Here is a 17,693-nt window from a genome sequence, read left to right on the forward strand (position 1 = left end):
CAATTTTACAGTAAAGGTCCAGAGAGACACTGTATACATCTCAATAACGATCAACAAAGAGAAGCAAGAGAAAAAAAAAAAAAAAAAAAAAACAGACAGAAAGAAAGAAGACAGAGGCCTATTATGCTGATAGCCACTGAAAGCTTGCTTTATCTGATGCAAGCAGGGGAAGCCATGAAAAAATCATTTAAAATAATAATAATAAAATATGTAACTCCTGCTTTGTTTACTGCCACAAAAGATAAATAATTATTATAGGTTATTAATTCATGTGCCTTAGAGATATACACCTGGGCAGTTGGGACTTCCCCCAAATGTGCTAAATTAGTAACTGATGAATCAGTTTTGGGCCTAGAGACATTTAAATAATCCCAGTGAAAAGATTATTAAAATAAGTGATAGAACTGTGAATCACAGTCATGTGGCATGCTGTCTGTCAAGTATAGTAGGATAACACATTTTAACGCCAATCCCTCTAACAGTACAGAGTGTCTTAAATAAAGCACTATAAAATGCACAGATTGACTTAGCACTAATCTACATAAAGTATATACAAGTTAATTTTTTTTCCTTAATTATCCAGTTTTTAAAATGAAAACACACAGAATACCAAGTGTCTACCTATTGTTCTTTATAGCATAGATACCATAGTTAATTTCTTGCAGTTCTGACTGTTAGAATTGTGAGAAAAAAATATCAGAATTGTGAGATATAAACTCACAATTGTGAGGGAAATAAAATAATTTCCAAGTTACCAGAATTCTGAAGGGAAAAAGTTTGGTAACACTTTATTTTAAGGGTCCAGAATAATGCATTAGTTAAGCATTAATTAATAGCTCATTCACAATTAAGCATTAGTTAAGAATGAGCATACTAGTAATTAATGATTAACTTTAAATTATAAGGGTCAGAATTATGCATTAGTTAAGCATAAATAAACTAGTAATTAATGATTTACTTGTTCACAACTATGCATTAGTTAAAGGGTTAGTTCACCCAAAAATGAAAATTCTGTCATTTATTACTTATCCTCATGTCGTTTCACACCCGTAACACCTTCGTTAATCTTTGGAACACAAATTAAGATATTTTTGTTTAAATCCGATGGCTCCGTGAGGCCTCCATAGGGAGCAATGTCACTTCCTCTGTCAAGATCCATAAAGGTACTAAAAACATATTTAAATCAGTTCATGTGAGTACAGTGGCTCAATATTAATATTATAAAGCGACGAGAATACTTTTGGTGCGGCAAAAAAACAAAATAACGACTTTTTTAGTGATGGCCGATTTCAAAACACTGCTTCAGAAAGCATCGGAGCATAAATGAATCAGTTTATCGAATCATGAATCGGATCGAGGGTCAAACTGCTGAAATCACGTGACTTTGGCGCTCCGAACTGCAGATTCGACACACAGATTCACAATGCTCTGATGCTTCCTGAAGCATTGTTTTGAAATCACTAAATTTGCTATCACTAAATAAGTCGTTATTTTGTTTTTTTGCCGCACCAAAAGTATTCTCGTCACTTTATAATATTAATATTGAGCCACTGTACTCACATGAACTGATTTAAATATGTTTTTAGTACCTTTATGGATCTTGACAGAGGAAGTGACATTGCTCCCTATGGTGGCCTCACGGAGCCATCGGATTTCAACTAAAATATCTTAATTTGTATTCCAAAGATTAATGAAAGTCTTACGGGTGTGAAACAACATGAGGGTAAGTAATAAATGACAGAATTTTCATTTTTGGGTGAACTAACCCTTTAAGCATGGACACAATAGTAATTACTGATTAAATTAACATACAGTGGGTACGGAAAGTATTCAGACCCCCTTAAATTACAATTAAAAAAGAAAAACTGAAATACCACATGGTCCTAAGTATTCAGACCCTTTGCTCAGTATTTAGTAGAAGCACCCTTTTGATCTAAATACAGCCATGAGTCTTTTTGGGAAAGATGCAACAAGTTTTTCACACCTGGATTTGGGGATCCTCTGCCATTCCTCCTTGCAGATCCTCTCCAGTTCTGTAAGGTTGGATGGTAAACGTTGGTGGACAGCCATTTTTAGGTCTCTCCAGAGATGCTCAATTGGGTTTAAGTGAGGGCTCTGGCTGGGCCATTCAAGAACAGTCACAGAGCTGTTGTGAAGCCACTCCTTCATTATTTTAGCTGTGTGCTTAGGGTCATTGTCTGGTTGGAAGGTAAACCTTCGGCCCAGTCTGAGGTCCTGAGCACTCTGGAGAAGGTTTTCGTCCAGGATATCCCTGTACTTGCCCGCATTCATCTTTCCCTCGACCAGTCGTCCTGTCCCTGCAGCTGAAAAACACCCCCACAGCATGATGCTGCCACCACCATGCTTCACTGTTGGAACTGTATTGGACAGGTGATGAGCAGTGCCTGGTTTTCTCCACACATACCGCTTAGAATTAAGGCCAAAAAGTTCTATCTTGGTCTCATCAGACCAGAGAATCTTATTTCTCACCATCTTGGCAAACACCATGCAGGCTTTCATGTGTCTTGCACTGAGGAGAGGCTTCCGTCGGGCCGGACTGGTGGAGTGCTGCAGTGATGGTTGACTTTCTACAACTTTCTCCCATCTCCCGACTGCATCTCTGGAGCTCAGCCACAGTGATCTTTGGTTTCTTCTTTACCTCTCTCACCAAGGCTCTTCTCCCCCCGATAGCTCAGTTTGGCTAGAAGGCCAGCTCTAGGAAGGGTTCTGGTCGTCCCCAACCATCTTCCATTTAAGGATTATGGAGGCCATTGTGCTCTTAGGAACCTGAAGTGAAGGAGAAATTTTTTTGTAACCTTGGCCACATCTGTGCCTTGCCACAATTCTGTCTCTGAGCTCTTCAGGCAGTTCCTTTGACCTCATGATTCTCATTTGCTCTGACATGCACTGTGAGCTGTAAGGTCTTATATAGACAGGTGTGTGGCTTTCCTAATCAAGTCTGAATCAGTATAATCAAACACAGCTGGACTCAAATGAAGGTGTAGAACCATCTCAAGGATGATCAGAAGAAGTGGACAGCACCTGAATTAAATGTATGAGTGTCACAGCAAAGGGTCTGAATACTTAGGACCATGTGATATTTCAGTATTTTTTTTAAATAAATCTGCAGAAATGTCAACAATTCTGTGTTTTTCTGTCAATATGGGGTGCTGGGTGTACATTAATGAGGAAAAATTGCTGCAATATAACAAAGAGTGAAAAATTTAAGGGGGCCTGAATACTTTCCGTACCCACTGTATAGTAGGGCACATTAGCCATTATTTACAAATTATTAAACATTTGAAATATACACATTTATGCTATAAATAAACAAAAATAACCTAGTAATTAATGATTAACTAAATGTACAGTAAACACCTTTTAGTCATTATCTACAACTTAATAAACCATATATTATTTTTGTGTAGTGATGTAATTGTATTTCAGTGCCATTCTATTAAGTTAACTGAACAATAAACTAGTAATTATGCTTAATTACTGATGGTTTTGCAGGTATAAATTGCTAAAATAGTATAATAAAGACAATTTGACCCCCAAAGCAAAAGGTATATCCACATTAATTATGACAGTTATTAAGTTATATTTAAGTTTATTGAGCAGAATAAGCCAATAATTAAGGCTAAACTGGCAGTAATGCATTTGTATTTATTTATTTATAGAGCACTTTCCAGGCTACTCTGTAGCTCCAAAGTGCTGTACATTGTAAACAAAATCAATGATTAAAATACAAAAATACAAACAACACAACAAAACACATCATCATCAATAATAGCCCTCATCAATAATAATAAATACTTCTGTGTAAAGTTAAAACGCCAGAGAAAGCAGATGTAATTTTAAACGACTCTTGAAGATACCTAATGTAGAGGACGATCTAACCTCGAAGGGAAGCTTATTCCATAATCTTGGACCAGTGACAGATGTGTCTCCCTTGGATTTAAGACGTACTCTTGGGATCACTAATACAAGTTTGTTTGAAGATCTCAACATTAAATGTGATTTATATGGCTTAATGAGCTCCACCAAATATTATGGTGCCATTCATGTAATGCCTTTACAGTACTAATAAAGGCAATTTGACCCCCTATTCTAAAGTGAAAGCTAAATCCTCATTAATTATGGCAGTTACTGAGTGATATTCAAGTTTACTGAGCAGAATAAGCCAATAATTAAGGCTAAACTGCCACTAATACAGTACTAATAAAGGCAATTTGGTCCCCTATTCTAAAGTAAAAAAGCTAAATCCTCATTAATAATGGCAGTCACTGAGTGATATTCAAGTTTACTGAGCAGAATAAGCCAATAATTAAAGTTAAACTGCCACTAATACAGTACTAATAAAGGCAATTTGACTCCCTGTTCTAAAGTGAAAGCTAAATCCTCATTAATTATGGCACTTATTGAGTGATATTCATGTTTACTGAGCAGAATAAGCCAATAATTAAGGCTAAACTGCCACTAATACAGTACTAATAAAGGCAATTTGACCCCCTATTCTAAAGTGAAAGCTAAATCCTCATTATTAGATTATTATTATTAGATCCTCTTTAGCACCTTTAAGGCTAAACGGTCCTTACTAAGACAATTTTACCCCATACTGTAAAGTAAAAAGTTATATCCTCAATTAAGGCACTTATTGAATGGTCTGGAATATTTTTTTAAATAATGGCGAATGATACAACATGGACACCACTAAATCCACTCAAACCTCTAAACCTAGCCATAACCATTTCTTAAAAATATGCAGTTATAAAGAAAAACAAAACAGACAGAAAAGCGTAACTTAATCGCAATAAATTCTTTATTAAGAAAATGTCAAAAGCGTTACCAATAGTAGTCCGAATGACAAGTTGTTGCAGTCACAGTCCTCTCTGGTGATATATTGGGTACAAGCACAATTAAGTTATTAATCTACGAAAATGGTATTCCGCTTCACTTCACTTCAATTCACTTCACAGCATGTCGCAATCTGTGACGAAGCAGGCGAGGGCCAATGAGCATTGATATCACTGCCGTAAAACGCTTCGTGTAAAGCTTTTTAAAAGTGGCATTAGGTTTTAAAGTGTAGTTTTGTTTAACGTAATTCTTTGAAATGAGTTTGCAGTGAAAGTCACGAACATAGCAAAATGGTTTTACATTTAATAATTTTTAGTGCTGTCAATATTGTACGTTTCAATGTATAAAATGTAAGTAAATGTACGTGTTGTAGAACCACACTTTGGGTAAAAATACATTCTCGTGCAATCACGTTGCAGAATAACTAAAACCAATAGTGTAAATAAGAACCTATCTCTAGAATAAGGGATCAAATTGCCTTTATTTGTACTGTATTAGTGGCAGTTTAGCCTTAATTATAATTTTTATCTTTTATCTAAGTTTATCTAATCAATAAACTTCAATATCACTTAATAAGTGTCATAATTAATGAGGATTTAGCTTTCACTTTAGAATAAGGGTTCAAATTGCCTTTATTAGTACTGTATAAGTGCCAGTTTAGCTTTAATTATTGGCTTATTCTGCTCAATAAACTTGAATATCACTCAATAATTGCCATGATTAATGTGTATATACCTTTTACTTTGGGGTCAAATTGTCTTTATTATACTATTTTAGCAATTTTATAACTGAAAACCATCAGTAATTAAACATAACTACTAGTTTATTGTTCGGTTAACTTAATAGAATTGCACTGAAATATAATTACATAACAAATAATATTGTAGATAATGACTAAGGCATTTACTGTACATTGTTAATCATTAATTACTAGGTTATTTTTGTTTGTTTGTAGCATAAATGTGTATATTTCAAATGTTTAATAATTTGTAAATAATTTTACAAATTTGCTCTCATCAATAAAAATTGGCTTTGGTGTTGTTTGAAGTTATTTTACATCCATGTTAGTGTTTCAGTTATACTGCTAGTCTACATATCCTTAACTAATAGCTTGCTAGCATTTAAGCTTTGCGTATTTAATTTATTTAACATCTAATCTAATTTATTTATTAATTTAGGTATAAAACATTTAATGGTCCTGGCGTTTTAATAACCAAGTTGTTGTGTATTTGATAACAATAAGCAAGCAGGGTGATTAGTACTGTTAACAGTTTTGTATGTGTTACTTTAACTCGCCAACCCACTGGCTTAAAATGAGATGAGACAAAAAGTGTAGTATATTTACAAATACAGTCAAGATGGAATACAGTTAAAATAAAATTAACTTTCTTTCTTTTTTTTTCTTTTTTTTTTACTTTTGTCAGTAAATTGTACTTTTGTCATCTAATAGAATAAACAAATCACATATTTTTGTTTTTATTGCATTTTTACAAAATATCACAACTTTTCTGGGGTTATGAGATAATAGGGTTAATAAAAATAAATTCCTGTGACCTTTTATACAGCCAAAACGCAAGTTGAAGCTACAACACAAGCAGCAGGAGTCCATTCAGGAGAGCTCCAACGATGCAACACCTAAAGATCTGGAGGAAAATGAGCCTTCTTTACCAAGCTGCAGCAGCCAGGGTTCTGAAAATAGCAATTTGTATATGTGTCATTATTAATTGTTAGCTAAGTAATTTTTATTTGTGATATGTTGTTTCTAGGCATTTTTTCCATGAAAATGAAGATAGAATTTCTGGAAGAGAAAATAAAGTGGCAAGAAAAAAAGATTGGAGAGCTAGAAAATGAACGTGATTTTCTCAGAGAACAGGTTCTTGGGAAAGCCAAAGGACAAGATGTCGGTCAGTATAATAATATGTTTCATGCTGTGTGTGCAGTATTTATTACATACAAACTAATTTACACATCAGACTTTAAACTTTTGGCATTTTCTTTGATTTCACTTTTATGGCTGCTGAGTGCTATTAGCTTTGGCTAACAGCATTAGATATTTCAACATTGGCTCATCGTGACATTACTCTGTCTATGCTTTTGAAAAATGTGTCAAATCTGACTAGGAATGATTTAAATTTTCCAAGTGAAATGAGCACTAGAAGTGCAACTGTGCATTTTATTAGCTTTCAACTCAAATGACGAGTACAATGGCTGATTGCAACATTGTAAATGGTTTGTTTTTGACTCTATAGACCTTATTCAGAGCAACACCATGACAGGTATGAAAGCAAGGCTAGAGGGATAGACTTACCAATTTGACATCTGCTGTAAAAAGCTCCAGGATGACTTAAAAATTTCCATAGCTTTGTTGTCATTTTAACAATAATACAGCCAATTGTCATACGGTCTATAACATTCTGCTGTTCAATGATATTTAAACTCTTTTACTGCAACACATCTTTGGAAAAAGTATGCATTAGTCTGTATATTGCTTATTCCTTACAGTATACAGTATATGGTTGGAGTGCGCACTAATCAATATACAGTTTGTACAGTATAAAAACCATTTTCCCTATAGAGAGTCCCTGTAAACCACATATGCCAACATGTACTGTATGTGTGACATTCGCTGGGCAGGATCGGAGAAGAAAAATAGTGCATCCACAATTGCAACATAGTTTAAGAAGATACACTAAGAGAACAGGAATCAAAAAAGATGGAGAAGGCATGCTTTTGAGTTTACTCGTCTTATTTTTGAATCGTTCTTTACAGACTCTTCTTCGACGAGTGGACATTGTATTGCCACCTAGTGGACTCTTCTTTTCTGCTTTTCTGTTGCGCTCTGGCGGAGTATTATGAAGCTGCAGACTCGGAGCCTGCTGCATACAGTCCCGCATCCAGAGTCTCGCATTCTCAGTCCCCTCGTTTTTCGAGACAGTGCCTCCTAGGGATGGGTAAATGAAGCCTCATGAAGCACTGAGGCTTTCCCCTGACTGTTCCGGGAAAAGATTCAAAGCTTCAAGGGTGTCGAGAACAGCGCCATCTGGTGCTTATTTAAAACCTAGCAGCCAGAAGCTTTTGGAAGAAGCTCTGTCAGATGACGTAACCACCACACGCTCCACCGTTTCAATGTTATGTGTACAAATAAAAGCCTTACACGTGTGTTTCATTTGTTCATTAAATAAATGAATTTATCCTTAAAGTGTGACAATAAAATATAATATGACCTTACATGATTTAATATGATGTAATGTACTATTTATCTCTACACGCATTCACTAGTGAAAAAGGACATTGTGTGATAGGATCATCTGTTTTTAAATGTGCTTATGACACTTTCATAGTGCTTGTGTAACTGTAGGAAAGACAAAAAGGGGATACAATTGTGTTAATTATTTTTATTGAGAAATAAAAGCTGTTTCACAGTGTTGGGGCTGAGTCTATTTCTCCTCTTAGACAGTACTTCCCCGGCCTTAGAGAACACTCTTTCACATGGTACAGAGGAGGCCAGGGTACACAACTGTAATGCCAATGTATATAGAAGGGGGTAGACATGTTTCTGCGTTCTCCAGTATTCAAGTGGATCTTCAGCTCTTTGTATGTTTGTCTCTGTAAGGTATCTATCAACTTGTATGATCGCATCAGAAGTGGCATTTGAGCTTTGTTTGCTGTGGTCTACAGCACTGTCCAACAGAAGCCAAAGATTTCCACCTAAGAAGTATGAGGACAAAAATATATGATTGGGAATGACTGAACATGTACACTGACTGAAGATAAGACACATCAATGGTCAACAATTATTAAATAAATGATTAAAAAAAAAACATACTTGAGCTTGGTGTGGGCTGTTGGGTTGATGATGATGCTTCTGTTGACTGAGTGCTTGATGATGTGGACGGTCTTTCATCTTCGGCCCTAATGACATTAGCACATTCTGCTTTTAGCCGTTTGACAGCCTCTGTCATTTTAGTGTGGTTAAGAAAACCCAAAGTTTTAAACCTTGGGTCCAGCAGAGTTGCCATGGTCATTATGCTGAGCGACTCCATATTCCAGATATGTTCCCTCAGACGCCTGATGAGGTTGTCTGTTAATTCCTTTGCAATGGCCAATGTTAACCTATGAAATATACAATGATTTACTGAAATACAAAAATAAAACATTAAAAATGAATGAAAAAGGCATCAAAACATTTATTTCATTTGTTAATGTACATAAATAAAAATCAATACTTGTTTTGCCCTTTAATGAATGCTGAATCATTTTTAGCAAAGGAATTACTTTGGAGACAGACACTCGTTTTTCCACAGACAGCTCTTTGTGGCTAGGTGGAATGGGGCAAGAACACACAGAATTTGCTGTATGGCTTCATAGTCCTATGCATGAAGTGGAGCTATATCAGTTTTAAGTGATTCAAGGGATGCTCCCACAATTTGCCTTTCCTCATGCAGCCGTTGAAGCATGTGTAAAGTGCTGTTCCAGCGCGTTTCCACATCATTCACTAGTTTACGAGCTGGCCTGTTCATCTCTTTCTGCACCTGGGTCAACATTTCTTTAGCAGAGGTGCTGCTTCGAAAATAGGTGACCACTTTTTTAGCTTTGTTTCGAATGTCACACACAGAGCTGGTACCTGATCAAAATACTTTTTAACCATGGTGTTAAGTGCATGTGCAATGCAAACTGAATGTCTCACTTGCAGAATTTTTGCACAAGCAATTATGTTTGCTGTCACATCTGTGACAAGACATTTCACCTTGTCCTTGATTGCCCACTCCATCATGACATTCTTTTTCACCAGGGCCATATTTTCCACTGTGTGTCTGTCTGGGAACTTCTCGACATCCAACAACACTGTATTCATCTTATCACTGTCATCAATGTAATGGCAGGTTATTGCAAGATATGCATCTGTGTTGATAGAAGTCCACATATCTGATGTTAGAGACACAGCAATTGCCTTTTCAATCTCAGCCTTGGCTTTCCTCTTTGCTTCTTCATATTTTAAAGCCACCATTTTCTTTAAAGCCTTTTTGAGGTCACAAAAAAATAAGAGACAATTATACAATTATATTATTATAGATATAGATGTATTATATAGATTAAACATCAAAATTGACCTCTTTTAAACTCACCTGTCTGTTTGGGATTATATAGGAAGGATCAACGGCATGGATGAGGCCCCTGAAACCCTCATCCTCAATCACTGTAAATGGCTGAGAGTCTTTTATGACCATGTTGACCAATGCCTCATCAACCATTTGCTTGTGAGATGCTGTAATGAATTGAAATGAAAGTTTTATATAATATACATGTATTGACTTAAATTGAGATAATGCATTCACAATTATGAATAAAAATCATGAACCAACAGTCCTACTTTGTGTGCTTGTAGGATTGTTCTGGGGCTGTGCAGTCTCATGTAAAGCTCTGAAATGCCTTAGCATGGATGATGTGCTGTTTCCATACATAAGTTCCTTGTCACACACCAAGCATCTCACCTTCTGAATAAAGTTATATGAAATTAAGAAATTACATACAAGAACAAAATAAGTTTAAACAAAAACTGATGGTTTTTTTTAGAAAAAGCATACATACATTGGAACGTATAAGCTCGAAATATTCCCAGATAGGGGAAGTCTTTCTTTTTTTGACTGTTGCCATTGCTCTAAACACAAATCCTTCACCAAACACCAACCCTATCCCCTCTCTCTTAATCCCACCCTAACCCCAAATACCAACACAAAGTTACCTAAAAAAACACCAAAAGTGCAAAGATTTTACAAAAACAAAAAGACAATAAAGTAAGAATAAATAAAACAAAAAACAAAAAGAATGAATAAGTAGTGACAAATAAATGTCGTTGGTTATTTAAATGTAATATATTGATTAACTTTTGACATACAGCACTCTCCTCACAAACCCATCAACCAGACTGAGCCAACGAGGACTCGTTAAGTAAGATCTGGGGTTCGAAACCTTCTGGCACGCAAAGCGAAACGCGCACGTGATTGGATAGAAAGTGAGGCTTCATTTGTCATCGATCACGTGACCAAGAAATTGTGTCACATGCGCGATACGCACATTGAAGCCTCAGTGTCATACATAACATCACTAGCGCCTCCTATCAAATTGGATCAGATAAACACATAGATAAACATGTGAAGAACCGAAATGTGAGTATCGTCAATTTTATTCAATGATTTCTTTTTTAGTCAAACTACTTTATAGCTCATCGATAAACCTAACATATGAATAGTATATTTAATGTTTGTAAAGATAGTTTGTAACAAAATTTGAGCCATTAATATATGTAATAATATTATAATACATATAATAATATATGTTTTTTTCGCCTATTCGCCTTGTCTATTCTTATTTGATTTTTGCTTCACATTCAAAATATCAAAAAACAGGTTTTGTAATGTTAGCGTGGTATAATGTTAATTAGACCATTATAGGTGGAACTGAAAGAAAAATTGGAATTTGAATAAAAAAATAAAAAAAAAAAACATTGTAGCAATATAACACCACATAATATTTTTCAGAACATAGTTCAATCTGTAATTGTATCCCTATCAGTAATTTTCTTTCAATTACACCCACGCTCAATAAATAACTACTGGGTAATTTGTTAGTTTGAGAACACAATGAGTTTTTTGGAATGCAAATATTTATTTGGATTACTTTAATTAAAAAGAGACTGTAATATTGCATCCTATAATGTTTTCAATGGCATTTGGATAAGGGTGTTATACGATCTTCCGAACAGCAGAAGGTGCTGTCTCGAAAAACGAGGGGATTGAGAATGCGGGACTCTGGGTGCAGGACTCTAGAGGCCACGAGTCTGCAGCTTCATAATATTGGCTCTGGCGTTATAACTTGATATTTTTGCAAAAAAAAAAGAAAAGAAAAGTGAAATACATTTATTTTTTAGTTTGCCCTAAATGACATTGAAAAAAAAATTAAAAACACTTTGGTGGCGGACATTATTTTCAGGTGTCTGGATTATTTCATGTTTGTTATGTGTGTCTTTCTACCATGCCATGGGTGTGGTCTGTATACAAACAATCTGCATTATTTGTTCACTGGCCTTCTCCCCACAACAGTTTGTGCATGCAAGCCTGTTTCTTTAATGATTATAGCATATACTGAACATTGAAACATTGTTGTCCACACCTGCCTCTTCTGTTTTTATTACCATCATCTCTGCCATGTTTTTGCTGTTGTTCATTGTATTCATTAACTGTTATTAAAACATTATCTTTACCAAAGCTGCTCTTTGGTATTCCTGTTAGAAATTTTAACAATAAAATAATTCAAATTGCTTGCTTAAATATTTTGTCTTTTCATTTTGTTTTGTCTTGGGGTCACTGACAAACACAGTACACTACATACACTTGAAATCAGATGGATTCATTCATAAATAAACAACATTTCACTGCTGTTAACCAACACAACAAGTCTAATGTGTCCACTCTACATGTTTATTTTCTGCTTGTACATTTTATTTTCCACTTAATGGATCTAAAATTATTTATGAAATACATATAAATGTAATTTTAGGTAATTTAATACACAATGATTGAAGAACAAATAGACAATGATTACAGTCATTTTGAAACATTCCCTCTAATTGGTGCAGATCTGCTGTTAAACACCTTCCGGATTAAGTCTTTGATTTTAGCTGTGTTTAAAACATAAATTATGGGATTTAGCATTGGTGGAAGAGCAATTGAAAGAGATCCGCTGATGATCCTGGCATTGACAGAAGGTGCAGCAATCATATTGAATATTATGGGAAGAAAGAATGATCCAACTACCAAAAGGTGAGAAACACAGGTCTTCAGTGCTTTAAAACGTCCTTCCCAAGATGTAATTTTACGTAAAGCAATAAAAATGCCCAGATATGACAGGACTATAATGAATGGTGGTGCTACAAGGAAAAAAGCTTGAATGAGGATTGCTATAACATTATTAATGCTACTGTCATTGCATGGCATCCTCACCAATCTTCCATAGTCACAATACCAACTCTCTACCACATTGGATTTACAGAATGAAAGTCTGGTCATCAAAGATGTTGACAGTGTTATAAGAAAGGTGTTAAATGCCCATATTACTGAAAACAATATAGCCATGAACTTATTATTCACTATAGCATTATATCTTAGTGGCAAACTGATTGCAATGAAACGATCAAATGCCAGAACAACAAGAGTGTAAGTCTGCACAGTAATAAAAAAGTTCACAAAAAACATGTTTGCCAAACAATCATTATATGAGATGTACTGTGAGTCTGAAAAAAAAATCTTCATCATGTTAGGGATCAGTGCATTACTTTCACCAATATCTGCCAAGGCCAAGTTAAACACACCAATGTACATTGGACTGTGCAGGCTCCGGTGAAGAGCTATAACAAGAAGGACTATCGAGTTCCCAATTATAGAAATAAAATATATGATAAATAAGAATATATAGTAATAAGTGCTGTATGGTGTACCTGTAAGCCCAGTGATGAAAAAGTGTTCTGGATGAACAATCGAGATATTCTGGGATAAACTCATGGCAGTTTAGCGTTTGTTGTTTTGCACAGGCTGAAAATATAAATTACAATGAAGAAATAACCATAATATGGACTTTACTAAACTGTCATCTCACACTTTTAATATCTATTTTCAAATGTTGAAAATATATCTTTATGTAAACTTTCTGCATGATATTTGAATCACAGACTTGTCTAAAGCTAATCTAAAAGTTTTAGAGCCAGAGCAAACAATGACAGTGTCTGAACGCTTGTGAGCTGCTTTGAATTAAATTAGTCCATTATAAATGCTCGTCCTCATTCTCTCATGTCGCAAAGATCATTGGACATCACCGTCATTGGATATAAATATATCTACTTATTCGTCTCTTGAGAGCTTTCATACAACACAGTGATGTAATACTTGTTACTGTATATTGAAGTAAATGTTCTGGGCACAGCTTTAGTTTTGATAATCATTTTGTTCACTGGCCACAAAATTCCACTTTGTGTTCTCATTAGTGCACATTATTTTAAGTTCAATATGTCTCTGAACTGCATTTGGAGGCAAGAGATGCTTTTAAAAACTGGGTCATAACAGGTAAAGTGAGGTATGGCCCAGAATACGAGAAAAAGAAAGTGGCAAATGCTAAATTTAAATAATTATGCTGTATGGTTTAGCAAAAGAAATGAGGCAACCATGAGAGCAAACTCAATGACCAAGAAATTTCAGCAAAATAATGCATATGAATTCTGTAAAGAAGTTAAGGCTATTAATAATAGTAAAATACCATTGGCAACTAGTATAGATAGTGTTGTTGGGGCTGCGAATATTGTTAAATTGGCAAGCAAATATTATGGGGATATTTTTAATTGTATAGAGAGACAGGAATTTGAAGTTAGCAAGGCTCTCAAGTCTCACGCGTTGGGCGTGAGACACACGCATTTCAACCCGATCACACGCTCACAAGCCACACCTTTTGTATTTCTAACGCAGAGAAATCTCCATGATAAGAATCAAGCGAGTTCCCATAAAGTTCAGAAGGCCCTGCCTCGCGACAGTTAATCTAATAAAAAAATATAGCTACTGAACAGCCAATCAGAAAATAGAATTGCTGTTTCCGGGTAAGATTTAGATATTCCCAATTTTATCTCATTTACGTTCTGATTCCAACGATACATTGTGTGATACATTCTCGCTCACTGAGGCCCCGTCCACACGAAGCCGGAGCTTACCCCAATCCGATCTTTTTTTGTGACAAAGTGACAGGAAGTCATTCATTTTCAATAAGAGCCAGCGGCGAGCTCCGGGCCTCCAGCGAGAGCGGCGCGCCGCATCTAGGATGGTGAGAGAGTCGAGGAGAGTTGAAATCAAGTCAACTTTATGGTAATGAGCTATGATACGGTTCGGCGGCAACCAATTGGAATGTAGAGGTCCTCGCTTGAGAGGATTCCGATTGGTTGCCACAACTAGTCATTTACTTTGACCCTCCCACCGGCGTCGGTTTGAACGAACGCTTTATTTTGGCTCAGTAGCTTCTGCAGCACGAACACAAGCATGTAGAGTCAGCTATTGCTGTTGTTGGTGCTGTTTTGTGGTGTTAGCGCATCTGACAAGGGTCGACACGTGGGGTGATGACATCATCGTTTCAGAAAATATACGGATTGCACCGTCCACACGATATCGCAAAGATGCCATTTTCAAATGTATCCAAAAAAAAATAGCGGTTTCACCATTAGAAAACGCTGGATCCATGTAGACGAAACGCCTATCCGATAAAAAAATTGTGCGGTTTCACAGAAACACATCTCCGTGTGGACGGGGCCTGATTCAGATGCTCGCTGAAGTAGTTAACTACAGAAGAGAACATCTGTCAGTCACATTGATTCACATCTGGCTACAGACTGATCGTGATCGAAGTGGGACCATATCCTATGAGTACAGTAAGTCATCTCATCAAATTGCTGGGGAATATTTGTGTCCAGGCAGCTGGTAGGTTAGTTAACAGTTTGACCAGAGTACGTTACGTGAACTAGCCTAGCTAGTAGGGATGGGCATTTTTCCAAATTATTGTATTCGAATATTTGGGCTACTAAAAAAACGAATATTCGTGTATTTAAATTACATTATTTTGAGAAAATGAGAGAGACGTTTTTTAATTATTATTATTTTTTTTTTATTCAAATTGTCATCACCCTTTTTGAACAAACTTATGATTAGGTAATATACACAACAAGCGTACGTTTTATCTTAAGGTTTTCATTCAATTTAAAACATTAAACAATATGTGTAAACAAAAAATATAGGCCCAAAGAACAAAAGCAAGCTCAAGCAGCGAGCGGGAAAAAACACTAGTAAAGCAGAGTGCGCCAATTATCATGTAGAACGTAACATACATATAACGTACACTAGAGTCGGAATATGGTTACCATGTTTATATTGTTTCACATTATAATGTTGAGGAAAAACGTCTCAGGTTACAGATGTAACCCTGGTTCCCTGAGTAGGGAACGAGACGCTGCGTGGTAACGCATTGGGAACCTTCTGCGTGATGTCGTCACTGAAGCACTCATGTATCTAACCAATCGCGTAGCGAGACGTCAGAGACGGGTGACGTCACGGACCAGGAAACTATAAAGCATACCCGGATGCAGAGCACGCTAGCTTCTGGATAAGTCTGAGACAAATGCTCGCAAGTATGCAGGGGGTACGGCAAGAGACGCAGCGTCTCGTTCCCTACTCAGGGAACCAGGGTTACATCTGTAACCTGAGACGTTCCCTTTCGTGGGAACTGTCGACGCTGCGTGGTAACGCATTGGGAACGCTATCCCAACTGTGCCGTAGCGGCAAATACTTGCCAGGTTATCTTGGCAGAACTGATGACCCCAGAGTGGAGCCGACATCAAGGTTATAAAACCTTACAAACGTGTGCTGACATGACCAGCCAGCCGCGTCACAAATGTCACCGATGGAGACACCTGACATCAAGGCTTTTGATGCCGCCATACCCCGCGTAGAATGGGCACGGACATTCAGAGGAGAAGGCTGTCCGGCCGCATCATATGCAAGTGTGATGGCCTCGACCACCCACTTGCTCATCCTCTGCTTAGATGCAGGGCCCCCTTTTTTAGGGGACCCATAACAGACAAAAAGCTGATCAGTCTTACGCCACAGGGCAGCTCTGTGGACGCAAGTATCCAAGGCCCTCACAGGGCAGAGCAGATTTAGTTTTTCCTGATCCGAAGATTTAAAAGGAGGAGGGCAGAAAGCCTGGAGCACAATGGGACCTGGAACGTGGGTAGGGACCTTAGGGACATAGCCCGGTCTAGGATGCAGGAATGCTTTCACCATTCCTGGAGCAAATTCAAGGTATGAGGGAGCAACTGACAGTGCTTGTAAATCTCCTATCCTTTTCAGAGAAGTGATAGCAAGTAGAAAAATAGTCTTTAGAGTGAGGAACCTCTCAGGAACCTCCTCTATTGGTTCAAAGGGCGCCTCGGCCAACCCTTGTAAAACCACGGCCAGGTCCCAGGCCGGAACCCTTGTGCGCACTGGAGGCCTCAACCTCAGTGTGCCACGGAGGAAGCGAGTGACCAGGGGGTCTCGACCCACCGAAAGGCCACCTACAAGGGGAATATGAAAGGCAGATATAGCCGCAACGTAAACCTTTAACGTTGAAGGGGATAGGCCCTCCGAGAACTTTTCTTGGAGAAATGTAAGCACGTGGCTAATAGAGGCGTGGACAGGGTCCACATTAATACGTCTGCACCAGGCAGAGAACAGATTCCACTTGTATAAATAAAGCTTCCTCGTGGCGGGAGCTCTGGAGTTTAATATGGTCTCCACAACCTCGGTTGGGAGACCAGCATCTACGAACCTGGCCCCCTCAGAGGCCAGGCCCATAGTTTCCATAATTCTGGGCGGGGGTGTATTATCCGGCCGCCCGCTTGTGACAGGAGGTCCTGTCTGAGGGGAAGCTCCATTGGGGAGCCGTCTAGTAGGGACACTAGGTCCGAGAACCATATTCTGGTTGGCCAAAAGGGAGCCACCAGTATTAGGCTGACCCCCTCCCGGCGTACTTTCTCCAGAACTCCCGGGAGCAAGGCGATCGGGGGAAATGCATACAGACGCCGCCTCGGCCACGTCTGTACCATGGCATCCAGCCCCAGAGGTGCTGGATGGGTGAGGGAGTACCAGAGTGGACACTGGGTTGACTCTCCCGAAGCAAATAGGTCGACTTCCGCTCGACCGAAATTTTTCCATAGGAGATCCACCACTTCTGGGTGAAGTCTCCACTCCCCGGGCCTCGGGCCCTGCCTC

At 37.6% G+C, this 17,693-nt stretch overlaps 1 protein-coding gene across 1 annotated transcript; it reads right to left on the reverse strand.

Annotated features, from left to right (window-relative positions):
• Positions 1-12,461: 12,461 nt before the first annotated feature.
• LOC137005005 (olfactory receptor 1E16-like) lies at positions 12,462-13,415 on the reverse strand. The gene has a single exon (XM_067365748.1). The coding sequence runs from the start codon at positions 13,413-13,415 to the stop codon at positions 12,462-12,464; it is 954 nt and encodes a 317-aa protein (XP_067221849.1).
• Positions 13,416-17,693: the final 4,278 nt, after the last annotated feature.

This window comes from Chanodichthys erythropterus, chromosome 17 (assembly GCF_024489055.1).
Source record: "Chanodichthys erythropterus isolate Z2021 chromosome 17, ASM2448905v1, whole genome shotgun sequence".
Taxonomy (NCBI): domain Eukaryota; kingdom Metazoa; phylum Chordata; class Actinopteri; order Cypriniformes; family Xenocyprididae; genus Chanodichthys; species Chanodichthys erythropterus.

Bases quoted from the DNA above. Each gene is read 5' to 3' on its own strand.
- LOC137005005 (XM_067365748.1), bottom strand. From the start codon at position 13,415: ATGAGTTTATCCCAGAATATCTCGATTGTTCATCCAGAACACTTTTTC.